General features: G+C 38.7%; 1 protein-coding gene across 5 annotated transcripts in view; it reads left to right on the top strand.

The window, feature by feature from the left end:
• Nucleotides 1-17,272, top strand: part of LOC124056253 (guanine nucleotide-binding protein G(i) subunit alpha-2) — a 37,700-nt gene extending 20,428 nt beyond the window's left edge. For 2 of the 5 annotated variants that reach the window (XM_046383492.1, XM_046383489.1), the window contains 8 exons: nucleotides 1,416-1,458; nucleotides 2,930-3,071; nucleotides 6,413-6,573; nucleotides 10,215-10,343; nucleotides 12,124-12,253; nucleotides 14,083-14,236; nucleotides 14,362-14,554; nucleotides 16,036-17,272. In XM_046383492.1, coding sequence (XP_046239448.1) covers nucleotides 1,416-1,458; nucleotides 2,930-3,071; nucleotides 6,413-6,573; nucleotides 10,215-10,343; nucleotides 12,124-12,253; nucleotides 14,083-14,236; nucleotides 14,362-14,552 — 950 coding nt within the window. In that variant the 3' untranslated portion in view covers nucleotides 14,553-14,554; nucleotides 16,036-17,272. The remainder of the gene's footprint in view (nucleotides 1-1,415; nucleotides 1,459-2,929; nucleotides 3,072-6,412; nucleotides 6,574-10,214; nucleotides 10,344-12,123; nucleotides 12,254-14,082; nucleotides 14,237-14,361; nucleotides 14,555-16,035) is intronic. The other 3 variants (XR_006842965.1, XM_046383491.1, XM_046383493.1) reach the window with 3 other exon arrangements.
• Nucleotides 17,273-18,795: the final 1,523 nt, after the last annotated feature.

The raw sequence follows: 18,795 nt of genomic DNA, 5'->3' as shown, positions 1-18,795 counted from the left end.
AAGACTCAGGCTTATTTATTTTAACAGGATAACAATGGTTCTGTGCTGACTGTGTGCACGATGACTTCTCTGCCGTATGGCACAGACATCTTTAGCTCAGCAGTCTCGGCTCTAATGCTCTTTATTTTTAATTCTTAATAGATCTTTAATTCTTTAATTTTAATCCACAGAAAAAGGACTTTTCTTGCCCTTTTGGTCTTAAATGTGTCTTGCATTTGCGATTAACATACTCCAGTAGGGAATATATTTTCCACTATTTCCCTCCATTTTCCGGATAGTGTCATAAATTCCAGGATTTCTCTAAACTGATTATTCATTTCCTGTTTCTGCAGTTCATGTCCGGAAACTGTAGAAATGAATGCTGCCTTTTAGAGTTTTCTGTTACACTAAGAGAGTTGTGTTTTCATTCATTGTAGCTTTCCAAAATATGCTGTTTGTATACCTAATTAACCTGTTTAATGGATTTCCTTATACCCAGATTCTTTGCAAAAATGATTTTAAAAATCATTTAAATCTTGTGTTGTTTACATCTCCTGTATTTTTGCTAGCTCACAGTCTTTCTCTTCCTCGCTAAGTCTCTTTACATATGCATTTGTGAGCATGAATGTTTAGAAAATTACTGAGCTACTGTTTTGTTTTTGGAAAATCGAACTCAGAATAAGTGAATCTGGTTTTATGAATTTGGAAGTTACGTGCGTTTAAAAGGTTGCTGTTTGGCAGTCAACTCTTCAGTTGGTCCCAGCTTAATACAGCTTTGAAAGAGGTGATAACACTGACATGGCTGTAGGCGGAGGAAAGTAACTGAGCGCATTCACTCGAGTACACTGCCTAAGTACAATTTTGACGTACTTGTGCTTTAATCAAGTATTTCCATTTTCTGCTACTTTATACTATGCAATTCAGGGGCAGTTATTATATTTATCACTCCTGTGGAGGTACTTGTTCGACCCTGGCTGTGGGTTGTGAAGAGTTAACACTGATCGATTTCCAACACCGCGACTGATTTACTGCAAAGTGTCCTCGAGTTGATTTTCCGAACTTACTGAAGTGGACAGAAACCAGTGGCTAGATAAAGATGTATGTCTGTGTTATGCTTTGAAAAATCCATGAAATGTCTTCCTAATAGATAATAACATGCAAAGCCACTTTCTCTCTGCAGCCTTCCTCCATCACAGTGAAGAATAAACAGTGAACAATAAATGGAGGACTTCTTCATGCCTAGCTGTACACAATGTCCTCCAAATGGAAACATAAATAAACTGGACAACCCAGAGGACAAAATGTGATGTTGGTGGTGGGTCATCGCTGGGTTGCTCATGTTTTCAAAGCAGAAAGTTCATTCCACTCACAAAGACACACACAAAGACAACAGTTGGAGTCGCCTTTGTAACTCTAATCTTTTAATGTTCCAACAGGTGCTGGTGAGTCGGGGAAGAGCACCATTGTAAAGCAGATGAAGTAAGTTACAAAAGAAATATTTATCTTACTTCACTGTTGATATATTTTTTTCTTTTTAACCCAAACATGGATTCTCCAGATAGAGAAGAGTTTTTATCGTGAAACTTGGCTAGTGTCTCAGCTGAGCCTTTATATGCCATCCTCCAACCAAACCTGAGCAAATCCAAATAAGCTACAGGCTTAATACAATAATAATACCCGTATAATTGTTATATTGCAAAATAATGATACTGTTATGGTCTCTTGATTAAATAGTAATAATACATCTTCCGAAGCAGAAAAGGATAATTAATCTGGCAACTTTTGTTTCAGTCGCTCCGTTTTCCTTATCTACGGCCGTAGTGGAGTGTAGCCTCTCCTGTTTGTTGTTGTCTTTTACTGTTCATAGCACAAGAGGAATGAGCAGGAAAAGAGGATACTGTAGTGCCTCTGCACCAGTCACAAAACACAGAGTCACACACGCAGACACGTACACACACACACACACACACACATATACACATACAAACAGGACCCTAAATGGCTTAATTATTCACATTCCTCAGGGCAAGCCAGGAATTGAATCAATTTTTTATCAGCTTGAAGCAGGTACAGTCTGTCACTTTTTTTGGAGCCGGGTTATTAACACGTATGGGCATACAGATAAATCAGCCGACAAGGCGGAAACATTTACAACATCTGCCTGTTGTGTAACATTAAACATCGATGTGTAAGCACACCCTTATAGCGGAGAAAGTTTGAACGTAGCCGGTTTCTCAAAACACCTTGAAAAGGAGCAAATATTTGCTAAATTGTTATTATTGGTTATCATTTGCATCATGTTAAAAGCAGTGTGCAGTTTCACACTGAATCATCTCTCTCTGCACTTCGCTCTGCAGTCGGATGAAGTCTGGATTGCATCTCACGATAAGACGCTCGCTCGTGCGTGCACAGACACTTAGTTCAGAGTAATATTGCAAGAGGTAATCTCAGGATACTGCATCAGCTGGTTGCTGCAGCGTTGAGGCGGTTTCACTGTGTGATAACTGCACTGCTGCGCATCATCCTACACAGTATGCTGACATGACAGTTGTGTAGGGTCAGCTTCAGTTTGCCTTTCAAAACCCAAATGTGTTACCCATCTTAAACTATTACTGTTCATATATTTTCTTTTTACATTACAGTTAATTAAGTTCAGTTTAATGATGGGTATACTGAGGAATGTTACCTTATTTTACTCACAGATGATCAGTTACTATTGACTGTTGTGAAGCTTTAATGTCTCCACTTGTCAACGTAATGATTTCCATTTTAAGGCTGATATATTCAGTCTTAGTATTGTTATGACAACAGAAGTCATTTGAAGTCATTTGTTGCTTTAGGTTGAAATAAACCTGACTATTGTTCAAAGACAGTTTTTTTTTTAAAATGATATCCTTTATTGTGCGCTTAACTAAATGCTATGTAAAGCTATGTTTTTTGTCATTCACAGGATCATCCATGAAGATGGCTACTCAGAAGATGAGTGTAAGCAGTACCGAGCGGTGGTTTATAGTAATACCATCCAGTCTATTATGGCCATTGTTAAAGCCATGACCAGCCTCAAGATAGACTACAGCAACCCTTCTAGAGCGGTAAGAGCACACAGCACTAAACAAACATTTTATCACACACATTTCTATGTTTCATTACATCAATATTCATCATTGTCATCCTCAGTAATGTCATAAGCATGGTTGACTACACGTGAGAGAGGTTTATTTCATGCTCAAGACGAGTCACTCGCTCTACCAGACAAAACTGTAGAGGACGGAGACATGATCATGTTTATACCTGCAAATAACCAAACTGTTACCAATCAATAATTGTTGAACAGAGTGAAAGCACTGAAAGTCAGCATCATTGTGTGAGAACAAAACAAAGTCTGTTTTATCAATAGCATGTTGCAGTTTCATCTTGCATCTTGTGATGTCTCAAGACTTAAGCTTGTGTAGAACTGAAATCACTGGAAACTGCCTTTGTTGTCATTTCACTTTTCTTTCTGTTTTAAATTAACAGGGAAGACAAAGTCACATGGATTGCCCATCATCTCTGAAACGAGCATGTATGCACCTGTGCCAGTGTTTTACCCAGATGTGGGCGCATGTGATTTCCAACATTTACCTGTTCACATGAGTTTTTTTCAGCATAGCCTTGCTGCTGGTACTAGATACTAGAACACAGTGTACTTCTTCTTTGATCCATCTTTGTAACCTGCAGGGAAACAGTCCTTCACTTCATCTCCTCCATCTCTGATCTGCCCTCAAAGTTGTAACAGACAGACAAGAGGCGGCAAGTGTGGTTAATCCAAGCAGCTGCTGCAGCAGCAGACAGGCGACCAACTACAGTGGTTAGCCGTCATTTTACAGTGCTTACATTAAACATTAAAAGTGAAAGTGTATGGATTGAAAATAGGGACAAGTGTGTATGCTAAGCAGCTTGAACTAAATACCAGTTTGGTCATACATTTTACTCTCTTTAAAAATTATGTCATCTTTATAGCCAACATGTAAAGACCCTTTTGGAGGGCTCATGTTTTAAAAGGTGTGGTCTGGAAATATTAAAAAGCTTGACCTGCATGATATTTCAAGGCTTAGCGACAGGTCAGTTTGCAGTATCAGTGAACTGGCTTCAGTTTACGTAAGGGTTTTATATTTTGGACTGTCTGAGTCAACTGTGATTATTTATTTATATTAATTTTATTTTATTTGCACACACATAGATCCAGATAATGAAAAAAGAAACATCCCCTCCCTTACACCAAACAACAAAACAATGAAAAAAAAAAATACTAAAAAATTAAAGAAAATACTCAATGAAGCACATAACCAATCAATAGACAAAAGTCCAATTAAAAAAAGAAATGCATGAAAAACAATAAATAACATTTTTTGACATCTTATAGATTAAATGTTAAATCAATTAATCAAGTACTCAATTTGATTAATCAGTAAAAATCTTTAGGTGCAGGCCAAATTAAGACACATTTACAGAACTCTTCTACAGAAACTCCGACAGGCAGACACACCCTGCATGCACACACACCATCAATATGAACAACAAATGAGAGCTTCAGGCAGAGAGCCAGTCTGCTGCACCCGTGAACACTTAGCAGCCTATGAACAAGCTGTCAGTGAGGTCTAACAGTGGCTGAACTCATTTCTGTGGAGGACTGTGTGTGATTTTACAGTGAAGCCAGTGTGTGTGTGCTGCGACTGAAGCTGTTATAGAAGGACTGAGGACTGCTGTGGTCATTAGAGCGCAACAGATAGATTCCCACCCCCCGACAGATCTGTCAAATGGCTGTATGTACGTGACGATACTCTCACAGACTCCCACACTAGCAATTAGTGTGCTAGCCTGCCCATACTTGCACATGGCTACGCTGCAGAAATGCACACTCACACACAGATTGTCACACACTCATCCACTGAAAAACATCAAAGCTGAGATCTGTTTCATTTGCAGTGTGTAGACTCACCGGTCAAATGCAGCAAAATACAGAAAATGAAAACAAATTATGAAATGACAACTCTCACTGAACTTAGCAGTTTCCTTTCTCAATATAACTGATTGATGCTCACCAAGAACAAGATAAATAAACATTGATCGGCCTAACAAGATACATAAAATATATAGAAACGTGCTGCATAACCACAATAGAAAGCAGATGTAGTCGCTGGCTGACAGGGAAGCAGGTTGAGACAGAAATGCATTTTTCATCAAATGTGAGAAATACACGCACACTCTCAGAGTTTTTCCAGCCAAAAACTGTGAATCATTCTGTTGGTATGTTCACAATCCAAATAGACTGAGAAAAAGCCTGTCCTGTAGAATTATTGCTATGCAAATGTGCAAGGAATACCAGGGATTAGTGATTGCTTTTTGTATATTATCTAACGCTGATTGCGAATGAAGCTGAGAGAAGACTGTTGATTTCACGCCAATAGGAAGATGGTGAACCGAGAGAATCAAGCAGGGTGGCAAACAGTAGGAAATGAAGCCACACTCTGTTCCCTGCATGCTGTTACCTTGAGTCACGCCAGCATTTCTCACATAACTTACATGTGCTCCGTCCAGATTGGCTGGCATTGGCTTATCATGAGTTTCATTGATATCATCGTCACGCGATACTGCTGCCATCACAACCTTTGCTTCCTTGGCTTCCTAGAAGGACTTCTTCCGAGATCACGGCCCTTAATGTCTGCATTTATTTAGCATTATATGTCCAAATACTAAGACTTTTCGCTGTCTGTCGGTCATTGTCCAGGGTCTGTATTTAACAGATCTGCTCAACTGTAGATCACAAATACAGATGACTTATTCTATGTGCACTGTTCAGTATTTCTGCAGCTCATGGATTTTCTTTTTTTAGTCTCCATGTCTCCATTGGAGTTGAAGAACCAAAACCTACTTTATTGTGTCCTTAAAAGATAGTTTTACATTTTTTTCTGTCAGTTTGTCTTAAAGAAACAGTCACAGTCCAATAAGAACATTGAAAGGGTTATTGATCATTGTAGTTATTCCTCTCTGTCTTTTTTCACTACATAAATGCATTTTAAAGTCCGGCCAATGCTAATCTGAGCCTTTAGGTGTTACAGGTGTTATACAAGGTTTCTCAACAAGCAAACACTCTGTTGAACCACAAAGTGGGAATTTTGCACTAAAACAACTTCAACTTTCGAAAAATACCCGCTTGGTTTGACCATAAGACTCCTGTGGTTGTCCCTCTTATTGTACATATGGCCACGAAGATTCATCCTTTAATGATGCGTTACTGTTCTTTCTGTTCTTTAATCCATCTATACAGATGGAATTTTATCTTGTGTAAAAGATAACGTTTTCCATCGATGTCTTGGCAGTGATGCTCTTACTGTAACAGTCGGTGTAACTGTGTAACAGTGTAACTGTCCTGCGCCCTTATCGCCCCCTGCAGGACGATGCCCAGCAGCTCTTTGCCCTGTCTGCAGCTGCTGAAGAACAGGGCATCCTTCCTGATGATCTGGCCAACGTGATCAGACGATTGTGGGGTGACAGCGGCATACAGAGTTGCTTTGCACGGTCACGAGAATACCAGCTCAATGACTCCGCAGCATAGTGAGTGAGAATTTGTTTGCTTTTGTGTGTGATTCCACTGAAGAATAAAATACCTGCCAAATACAAGCCTTTACTCGTACATTAATCAATATGAAGTCTTCTCTTCTCCTGCATATACTGGAATCAGATCAAGAAACAGCTTGAGAAAGTGACATTGTGGGTTGTGAGGTTGTTGTTTTTTGTTGGTTTTTTTTTGGGGGGGGTCTGTTTGTTTGTTTGCTTTTTGATAGTTATGCTGATAATTCTTTATGTTGGTGTGATATAATATTTTTTCCTAATATTCCTGTGTTGTGATGGATCTAATGGTGCAGTTCCTTCAGCCTCTCTCACATGTGGTGCAGTGAGAAACCTGTCTCTAACCTCTCTGTGGAGCTGTAGAGGCTGAAAAGATAGTCCAATAACTTCCACTTAGTGATTATTTCTCCCTCTCTGGGTTTGATTCTTTAATATTGTAACCTTATAAGCAGAGCACAGAAGAGTTTGTCTTGGGGGATGAAAAAATGAGAGTCATTGTTTACTTCAAGGACAGGTATTCTCCAAGTAAACAATAAGAAGGGATAGCTGTGATAATAAAATCCTCAAGTGACTTTTTTTTTTTAATACAGGTTCTGGCAGTGTCATATAAAAGTCAAAATGTTCCTTTTTGGGATGTGTTCATCATAACTCAAACATTTTGTAATGGGTGCAGTGATGAGGCAGCAAAATGTTAGTTTAATAATTTATTATGTTTTTATTCACTTCAATAAATCAGCCAAAATTTACTGACTCATAAAGTATTATTGATCTGGACATGTGACATGCGTGAGATGTGTGCAACCAAAGTGCTGGATGGATATCTCTTTCTGTATGTGTGAAGCCTTGGTCGACTTGGCCACTAAAGCTCCCAGCTGGTCTTGGAAGATGATGCAATGCTTGTGTATGTGAGGCAGGTTGTGTGAAACATTGTGAAGTTGCTTCCACACTCCCCTACTGACCAACAGCCTGTTAGAAAACAGAGGAAAAGGTAAAAGCATTAGAGGAAGAGTGGGGAAGGAAGACAAGAGCTGTGAACGGAGAACTAAAGGAGCTTTAAAAGGAGCAAACTGAGGAGATGACTTACTGTCTTGTTCTTCTTCTTTTGTGTGAAATTTAAATCTACCTTTCAGCATTTTTGCATACTTTCTGCACTGCTCTTTCAAGTAAGGCCTCATTATCGTACTTTTAAAAGGCAAATCATCTTTAAAGATTAGTCTTGCTTGAAGGCGTATTGGTCACCTTGGAATTTTGTATTGAAACACATGTGAACAGGAAGAACAGTTTACCCTTTTTTTTCACTAATATCATACAATGAAAGTGGAACAAATCAGTGAAGATTATGCGCGTTGACATAGAAATCCTCCCGCTAAGGATAGCACATAGTACTAGTGGGTCTGGCGCTAATCCCTTAGTGGTCTCACATGGGCATTTCAGTCAGCCATTTCATATGGGGATTTATTATATGCAGAGTTGGTATTTGGCATCCACGCTCTGACATCATCTCACTCCCCATATGCAGAATCTCAGCAAAAAAAAAAAAAAAAAAGAAAATCCAAATAAGTGCATTAGATACAGAATCTTGCACCAGGCATTAGGTATGTCTCCTGCAGAAGATGTAATATCCAGTGAACTGAGATGGATAAGTAGCAACCAATGCAGTAGCAGGCCAGGGCATAAGCTATGCAGCATAATAACATAATATTTCACTACAGCATTATTGTTGTTATTATTATTATTAAATTCATTAAAAAAAGTATGGTTTACATCAAGCAGTTTAATCATTTATTAAGACATGTTATATAGTGTTGATAGGCAGCAGATAACCAGCAGTATGTGTAAGCTATAGGCTGACAGCTGAGTGTAGCAGAAGTGTAAACAGTATCAGCACTTCTAGCACACTGGATTATGATGCAATGGATAGCCAAGCAATGTGGATGTGTGGATGACTACCTACAGTATCCTGTGTGTGTGTGTGTGTGTGTGTGTGTGTGTGTGTGTGAGAGAGAGAGAGAGAGACATAGTGAGGTGTAACTGAGGCCAGTGCTGCAGGGAATTAATAATGTGAATGTGCTGCATGCAAGACAACAATTCAATTTTCAGTTTGGTTTATTTATATAGCACCAATTCACAAGAAAAGTTGTCTCATGCAGGTCTAGACCAAACTCTTTAATTTAGTTTTTGGAACAACAGTTATAACAATCAAGTTTACATCTCCAGAGATAATATACAATATTACACTGTACCAGAGACCTTGAGTGTGCAACGAGCCACATGTGAAACCCCTACAACAACAGTAACAACCAGAGAGGAAGTAAGCTTCTGAACCAATTCCACTTGTGGTACTCAAACATGCGTATTTCAACAATATGTAAATCAGCAGCGTGAAAGTCTCATAGTGGATGTATTAAACAACAACAAAAAAAACCTTGTTGTAAGATTATTACTATAAGAAATTAATTCACAGTTCAGCCAGCAGTGGCAGAATACAGAGTGACATCAAATGAGGCACTGTTGGCTAGTACAAGTAGAAAATACTGTGTACTGACTGTAGTTTGGTGATGTAAAGTTGTGATGCACTGTAGGAATGAGAGAGCTCAGTGTTTGTATTTGTAGCTGTATTTGTTGAGGCAGCGACATCACTTGTATTGCATTTTGCATTTAAAGCAGCTGAGATGATGTAGAAGAGTGGCTTGCACGGAGAGGACATGGCTGTGTTGTTGGTGTGGTATTTATTGGGGCTTGGGTAAATACCAGGGTAGGATGGATTGCAGGATGTTGACAGATGTTTAACATCTTTGTCTCTGCTGAATTTATTTTGCACTCTTTACAGATCATGTTGGTTGGATCTGCACTGACTGTGTTGGGGAAGCAGCTAATTCACTGACTTTATAAAATATGGATGGAGCTAATGGGCGTGAGAAGTGAAGCCAGTGCAGATTTGCCTTAAACTTGCATTCTTTCCATTTGCCAACATGGGTGGCAAAATGTTTTCCATTGGCGGGGTGCAAATCATGTTGAAATCTCACTCTTTCTCTTTCTCTTTCTCGTTTGTTTCACGTCTTGTTTTCAGGTTTCATGAAACCTGATTGTGAGTCGCAGTTCTGGGAGGATAGCAAGCCGTGTATTGGAGTCTAACCTGCATAATGCATTTGATCATAACTTAATTCAAGGCCTTAGCATAATCTCTTAAAGGCACTTAGCCTCCTAAAATGTAACATTTAACAATCTGTTAGTGATTGCGGCAGAATATGACTCACTCCCCAGAAAGTTCACAAAATTGTTAGTGAGTTCATTACAGTTTAAAGCAGGTGAGTTGAGGTACTTGTACTTTAGTTGATTTCAGTTTTGTGCTACTTTATACTTGCACTCCACTACATTTTGGAGGCACATATTGTACTTTTCACCCCACTGTATTTAGATTATTCATTCGGATTCAGATTATTCAGTGTTGATAGACCCCTGATGTGTGACCAGTCAGATAGTGTTGTAGATGGGATATTGACCGACCACAGAGTTGTGACTACAGACAGAGAGAGAATGCTACAAAAGACAAGCGATTTGGACAAGAGAAAATACCCAGAATTGAAAAATTACTACATCTGTCCTGCTCCCTCTCTTTCTCCTAGTTACCTGAATGACCTGGAGAGGATAGCTAAAGCAGATTACATCCCCACCCAGCAGGATGTGCTGCGAACTCGTGTCAAGACCACTGGCATTGTGGAGACTCACTTCACTTTCAAGGAACTGCACTTCAAGTAAGGCCAAGTAGCACTTACCTGATAATATTGTTACCTGACTTCACATATTTTGGAGACAAAAAAAAGTAAATGCAGGCATCTGAACTCACACTCACCAACACTGCCATCTCCACTTTCACTCTGTCTTTTTATCAAAACAACTTTGGCCATTTGCATGTAATGTGAGTCCAGGTTACTCTTTCATGGTGAGAGGGTATATTTCACAGGACATGACCTGAGTGGAAATATGACCCACAAGTGTTCACTCATCTCTGCTTGCAGTGTAAATAGAATACAGATACATAGAAAAACTGACAGTTGTCAGTCTTATTAATCTTACTAACTACACAAGAACAAATTAAACATGACCAGTAATGAATAAAATGCAGCTTTTCTTAGTGTTATGTTTTGGAGAGCAGTAAGACAGTAACCTAGCTTGGATCTTAAGGTACCAGGGTAAATAGGGATACGTCATTAAAATGATTTTCATTTAAGGCCCCATCAGTGTAAGCAGAGACATCACTGTGCCTACCTCCTCCACACCTGCTCCTAACAAACTGCTAGACTTAATTTTGGTCTCAACATTAATAGTGTCAAGGGGTGACCGACCCGACTGGCTGGAAATGTGCAACTCAGTCTCTCAGAAGCCAAATTATACCAGCAATTAAAAGCTTAATTATCACGATTGCACTGAGAGCTGAGTAAATGAATTAGATCCTGCCAGCTGTGCTCTCACTCAATAAAACCAGAGCTTTATATAGTACTTACATCTGAGTGTATCCTTTGTGGTACAGTACAGTATTGTGGGTCTTACATAAAACATGCTCCCCTTGTGACCCACCCTGAGCACTTGTGTGTGGTGGATGTATGGATACATCTCTTAATAGAGGATGTGCAGGAGTTACAGTGAGTGTTTAAACATTTGATAACAGGATCTATACTGAAGCAAATCAAGTGCAGAGAGCAGAGATGTGTGTCTTATTCTAACAAGAGATATAGAGTCTTCTTATTGTTGCAATTGTTTTGTTTGTCTTTTTATATCTCGAACAGCATTTTAAAGCAGCTAAACATATCTGAACGATCAAATACAAACAGCAGTAGCCGTATTGCCCTGGTGTGATGTCTGATATTTACCTTCTGTCACAGCCTCAGTATTCGGCCTGAATAATAAATGGACTCAATCAATAAAATGAAATTCCCGTCTCTCTAATTCTGTCCTGTTTGCCCTAATAAGTACAGGAAGGAAATAGGTCAGATACAGAGAAATGTCACCATTTGTCAGTGTCTTAATTTGCATTTGTCTTCTTGGGTGTCTGCTAACCGAAAGTGGGTTTGCTGAACCCTCATTTTCACCCTCTGTATCGTCAAAATAATGGCAGCTGTCCTGGATGAGGTGGAGTGTTAACGTTGCATCTGTGTGCGGGGTTTTTCTAACACCTCTTACAGCTTCGATCACACTGCTCAGCTTCCCTATTAGCCAGTGCTTTGCTCTGAATGTAGCCCACTTTGACCCTGCAGCCTTTTATCACACGTTTGACGGACACCTCTCCACCTCCTCGCCACTTCTGTTCTCTAAGCAACCTCATGAAAACTTAATGGACATCCAGGGATGGAATATCACCCTAACTTTCTCCTTCCTTCCTCCTTCTGTAATTATTCCTGAACTGTCCTTTTCTATGCCCCTTTTCACCTTATCAGCTTCACCTTACTGTCTTTCATGGTGACCTCCGGTCCTCATTAGTGCACATGAGTATGCACACAGAAACAGTGTATCACCTTTGCTTCATCCCCTTTGCAGAATGTTTGATGTGGGAGGCCAACGCTCAGAGAGAAAGAAGTGGATCCACTGTTTTGAAGGAGTCACAGCCATCATTTTTTGTGTTGCACTGAGTGCTTATGACCTGGTGCTGGCTGAGGATGAGGAGATGGTGAGGAAAAATCACCCCTTTGGTGTGTGTGTCTTCATCTGCATGGATGATATAACTTTACTAGCTTCATAAATCTTCTCTTTGGCTCATTTTCAGTATGAGGTAGTTTAAATTGTAAGGCATTACATGGCTTTAAACATCACCCATCCCACCTTTATTATATATATTATGTACCGTATTTTCCGCACTATAAGGCGCACCGGATTATAAGGCGCACCTTCAATGAATGGCCTATTTTAAAACTGTTTTCATATATAAGGCGCACCGCATTATAAGGCGCATAGGATAGAAGCTACAGCAGTGGTTCGGGTTGCGTTTTGCGTCCACTAGATGGAGCTGCGCTAAAGGGAATGTCAACAAAACAGTCAGATAAGTCAGTCAAACTTTATTAATAGAATACAAACCAGCGTTCTGACAACTCCGTTCACTCCCAAAATGAATAAACAGCTGTGTTATTATTTTTCCCGATGTAATGTCAGCGACGTAGTATTTTCGCCACACAGTTTATCTTTTAACAACAGCACGGTATAACAGGTAGTGCAACATTTTTATCACGTAGTGGACGGGAACTTTTCCTCGATTCAGTAAACACGTAAAAGAAACAGTCCGATACCGTTACGGTAACTCAAACGTAAGTGCAATAACAATATAGTAACTCTCTATATAGTGCAAAGTAATAACAATATAACAACCCCGTTCACTCCCAAAATGAATAAACAGCTGTGTTATTTTTCCCGAGGTAATGTCAGCGGTGTAGTATTTTCGCAACACAGTTTATCTTTTAACAACAGCACGGTATAACAGGTAGTGCAACATTTTTATCACGTAGTGGACGGGAACTTTTCCTCGATTCAGTAAACACGTAAAAGAGTCTGATACCGTTACGGTAACTCAGACGTAAGTGCAATAACAATATAGTAACTCTCGAAATAGTGCAAAGCAATAACCATTTAACAATAACTCAATGTTGCTCAAACGTTACTGTCCATATTCACAATATGACCAACCTTGTTCAGTTGTGAACACACAAAAGAAACACGTAAAGCTCACTTTATCAGTTCATTCCTCATCCTCGAATTCTTCTTCTTCAGTGTCCGATTCGAACAGCTGGGCGAATACGGCATTCAACATGCCCGGCTCGTTAACGTCGTTAACGTCGTAAATTTCTCTCAGCCACTCACTCATCTCTTCTTCGTCCATCCATCCCTTCGAGTTAGCCTTGATAATGATGCCGGCTGGAAAGTCTTTTGGCAAGGTCTTCCTCTTGAAAATAACCATGGGTGGTAGTTTCTGGCCATTAGCCTGGCAAGCGAGAACTACAGTGAAGGACGACTTCTCATTCCCTGTGGTGCGAACATTCACCGTACTGCTCTCGTTTTATCCACAGTGCGCTTAAATCTGTTACTTCGGCCACGCCCCCTGACTACGGTAGCCACGATTGACCAATATTGATCCATAGATAAGGCGCATCGGATTATAAGGCGCACTGTCGGCTTTTGAGAAAATTTAAGGCTTTTAGGTGCGCCTTATAGTGCGGAAAATACGGTAATAGCTTTAATGATCCATTTACAGTTAAACCAATGGAGTGTAATTATGTAATAAAAGCTAATTTTGCAAGTGACTTGAACCATTTGACCCCAATTTCTTGAACTGCTTATAAATTTAAAGCAGGTGCTCAGGGGAGACGACCAATCAGTCCACTGACGAACCTCCTCTGCACTGGTTGTTCCTCACATTTGAAATCTTAAACATTTTTCCCTGATGGCAGCTCTGATGTGTTGTTGCTTTAGTGGAGGCCGTAAGACCTGAGCAACTTTTCTTCTCTTCAGAACCGAATGCATGAGAGCATGAAGCTGTTTGACTCCATCTGCAACAACAAGTGGTTTACCGAGACCTCCATCATCCTCTTCCTCAACAAGAAGGATCTCTTTGAGGAGAAGATTACTCGCAGTCCCCTCACCATCTGCTTTCCAGAGTACACAGGTAGATGATGGAGCATAGGGGAACGTACGGCACCTGAGAGCAGTGCATTAATAGTTAAACATCAACGAACAACCACAGACGTGTTGTTGATTTGCCAAACACCAAATCGTTGCCTCTGTTTGCAGGCGCCAACAAGTTTGATGAAGCAGCCAGTTACATCCAGACCAAGTTTGAGGACCTGAACAAGAAAAAGGACACAAAGGAGATCTACACCCACTTCACCTGTGCCACTGACACCAAGAACGTGCAGTTTGTCTTTGACGCTGTCACCGACGTCATAATTAAGAACAACCTGAAAGACTGTGGTCTTTTCTAAAGGTAAGGTATATATAAATATAAAATGTTATCAAATTATTGAACAGTCTTAGGACATTTTAGTGACCTAGAGCTGCATCATTTCTTCTAATCAGTTCATCGGAAATAATTTGATTGATTGTTTAAATCCAGTGTGTAGAATTGAGTTGTATTTAGGGACAGATTTCATTTATTTAATACAAGAAATATTTATGTGTGCATCTGCAATACAAACAAAGGAGTGGAGTCAGGAAAACCACTATGGAAATCAGGCAGAAGGAACTTGAGTCCATGATGAAGAAAGTGAAAGAAAAAAACATCCTGGCTGATTCCTTCTGTATTCGCTTGACTCCAGCTGGGAGAAGGACAGCAGAACTCATCTCTTTACTTTATTCTGCATATTATCAATCAATCAACTAAAAAATAAAAATAAATGTCACTGTAACCATGATGTTTCAATTCTGCAGAACAACAACAAGATACTTTCAAATTAAGTATTTGTGAGAACACTTTTTATCATTAGTGCACTAGTAAGTAGTCAGTACATTACTTTAGTTGAGCGCTGTACACACACACACACATATATATACTATATATATATATATTGTTTAAGCATGTCTTTTTAAGAATTTAGAATTTGTCCATTAAAAAATTTTTGCTTTTTTTTCCAATTTATGTTTAAAACTCTGGTTTCTTTAAATATTTGTTGTTTTCCCTCACTTTTCTGTAGTGTTAAAGTGAATATCTTTGTGTTGGAACTGTTGGTTGGATACAAAAACAAACAGTTTCAGAATGTCATCACAAGAGCTCTGGGAAATTCTGGATCATTTTTACTGTTTTCTGATCTTTTACGCATAATACATCAAGATAATAAATGCCCCATTAAATAATATTAAATGCAGTCGATGGTTACAGCCCTAACTTAGGTGATGACTGGCATCCTGAAAGTGAGCTCTAAATTTGCGTGGTTAGGTGACTTTTAATTGACACAAATAGCACACTCTGCACACATATAACACACTCTACTGAGCTCGTGTTGGTTACACTGGCATTTTCAGTGAAGAGTCACGACACATTAACTGCTCTCAGGTCAGTTCTTCAGGTTGTGTTCCACCTGTGGACACAGATTTGGCCACAGTGTGGCACTTACTGTACACACCACATACTGAGTATATTTCAAGAGCCTGGAAATAGCTAAATAAGAGGTGCAAGCTGCTCCAGTGGAGTTTTGATTTGTTCATTGATCAGGACAAGCATGTCAAACAAAAATATGTATTCAGTTTAACTCCAAGAATGAAATGTGAGATATGTCAGAAATAATAATAATACAAACTCATCCAAGTCTGTGTGATTTAAAGTCATTGCTGAGGATCTGATCAAACAGGATAAAGAAACAGAAATTCAAGACATTCTGCGTTAAAGAAAAAGTGAAATAAGAGCTCTTATCTTTACATTTTTATTGTATTTTTCTAAAGGTGCTTTTTGCTGTCTTTCTGTTCTTGCAGGAAAATGCCTGACGCACACAGACTGCATGAGAGACTGCAACAGCCATGTGATGATTACTGCTTTTCATAATGAAAACCATAACAGACTTGATTCCTAGAGGGGAAACCTTAAATAACTTCAATCACTAATTTGCAACCATCACATTTTCTGTCAGTTGTGTTATTATTTTTTATATATATGTTTCTTACTGCTCTTGATCAGGGGTTCCCATACTATTCAAACTGAACACCTGTAAATAGAAAAATATAAAAGGAGCCACTTATTGAAATCACTAACAGTCATATACACCTGAGAATAGCTGCTTTTAAATTAGATTTGTAACAGAAATTATATGCCTTGACTGGTTTAAGTGGAAAATAATTGCTGGAAGATTAAAAATCATAATAATAACTCATCATTTCTACATGCCACATTCGAAATTGAAATATCAAAATTGTCATCCTTAACAGGCCTTCAAGAACCAGTTGGAGATCCACTGGCTAAACTGTGGTTAATTGAAGAAGAGGAGGAAGAAAGAAAAAGATGAAGGCAAACTTATTAATTTGATGAGTCTCTTTTTTTGTATTAAGATCTCTTTTTGAGTTTTTTTAGGTTTTCATTTTCCTTTCTCTTTTTGCTTTTGACATTTGATAAGAGTACACAAAAACAACTTTTTATAAAAATTACATTAACTTATGTTAACTAATGTTGGCATTTTATGAACCTTTTGACTGCACAAGAGCTTATTTTTAGAAGACAACAAGCATGCAGCCTGAAAATGGAACAAGGGAAAATGTTTTTGTACAATGTTTACACAGAATCAGTATACACAGTTGTACTATAGTGCATTGTTCTGCATGACCGTCCATAGATTAGCTTGTATCCCACACGAACTGAGTAACATTCCTTATGTAACTTCTTTAAAGAAACAAAACCGAAATGGTTATGTGGCACTTTTAAGATATCTGCAAGATTTCCACGTGGTTCTGTCTGTTCCTAACATGGATTGTTCTGTATTATTTGTTTCATTCCAAGTCTTTTTACATGTTTGTGCCTTGATATCTGTTTACACTTGTTCTTTAGAAACATGCTATCTTATCATAGTGTGAATTAGGGCTATTTCTATTCCACTTCAATTCACATAACCCATGATTTAAGATGCACCATAACACAGAGACAAATGGATGATAGTTGTTCATTAATATTAAGGTAAAAGTCAGTCACTTGTTAAATGTAAATAAAAGTTTGGTCACAAAATTTTGTATTCTGCAGTGTCGTGTGTCAAAAGAAAATGCATCCACATAACCTATGCATGAAATTTTTTACAAAGAGGTTATCGTACTAGAAAACAGAGTATTTACAAACAGTGGCTTATGTTAAATTCCTAACAACTCTCAGCCTCAGAGGTTTGCCGTTTTAGGTAAAAAAGTTAATGTATTTAAGTGCTACTTGGCTAATGATGGAAATTGTGAGTATTTAAGTGGAATTCTGAACATTTCCATTTCCATTTTATGCCACTTTTCACTTCTACTGCGCTACATTTTCAAAGAAAGTGTTGTATTTTGACTCCACTATATTTATTTGACAGAGATACTAAGGGTTACTTTACAGTTTTAGATTTTACAAAAACATGAGCTTATATATCACAATGCAGACATTTCTGAATATTAAACCAATGGTTCCCAATTATACAATGACCCCAAGCATTAAAAAAACTGTCTAGTTGTGGCTCCTTATTCTGTTTTACAAGAGAGGTGAGATATTCCAGTATTTCACAAAAGAGAATAGCGATACACCCAAAAGAATGAAGAGAAATGTGTGTAGCATAACTTTGATTTTTGTTTTTTCTTACTGCATTAATAATTCCCTCAGATGTACCTCATGACCCTTTAGATGAATCTCACCCTTAGGTTGGTAATAGCTGGGCAAACTTTTGGTCTGCAAGTATGAGTAATGACAACTAGCTCTGCCTTCGGTTACTGGTTACACATTGATGCATCAGTATTAATAAACTGTCATATATAGCACTTAGTCATAGACGTATTTTTCTCAGGAGAACAGTTACTTTCAAAGTACATTTTGCTAATGATACTTGTGAATGAAGGAGCAGAACACCTCTCCCTCCACTTGCTGAATTACAATACAAAGTGTTATCAACATCCAAAGAGATGAGGTGCACTCATGAATGGTTTGCTCATCTGCAAATGAAATGAGAACTTCACTTGAGCCTAGCGCTCAGTTTGCATTTCCAAACGCTAATTGAGAAAAGAATGGTGAAAGGACCCTAAGCATTATTCAGGTGTGGAAAGGTTTATATGCAGAGACAATGGGAGAACAGTAATGTGGGAGGTCAGCACTGTTTATAAACATCCACGAGGTGGCGACATGTAAATTGCGGTAAATTAGCTCTTGTATGCAGACAGAGGATTCTCAGTCACCGCAGTTGTCGCCGAAAAACGTTTGCAAAGTGGCCTTTTGCACTCGGCATCACCGTACACAACAGTTTGAAACTACAAGCAAGGTAATAATGCGTGCAATGCAATAATGAGGGTAATTACCAATTAATAGTATCAGGATAAATAGTTATTGGAAACTTTTTGAAATGTGCTTTTTTTATCGATACATGCTAACAACAAAATAAAACATGTCTATTTATTCAACTCCACATGCAGACCCTCAGCAGTGTAGTACAGTTACAGTAGGAACTGTTGTAATTACACAGAGAGGTGTCCTGTTTCAGGCCACTTCCTATTGGCTGATTCTCTGATGCCCTGCGCTGA

This window comes from Scatophagus argus, chromosome 3, assembly GCF_020382885.2.
Source record: "Scatophagus argus isolate fScaArg1 chromosome 3, fScaArg1.pri, whole genome shotgun sequence".
In the NCBI taxonomy this organism is placed as follows: Eukaryota; Metazoa; Chordata; class Actinopteri; family Scatophagidae; genus Scatophagus; species Scatophagus argus.
This window is presented reverse-complemented; position numbering and strand designations above follow the sequence as displayed.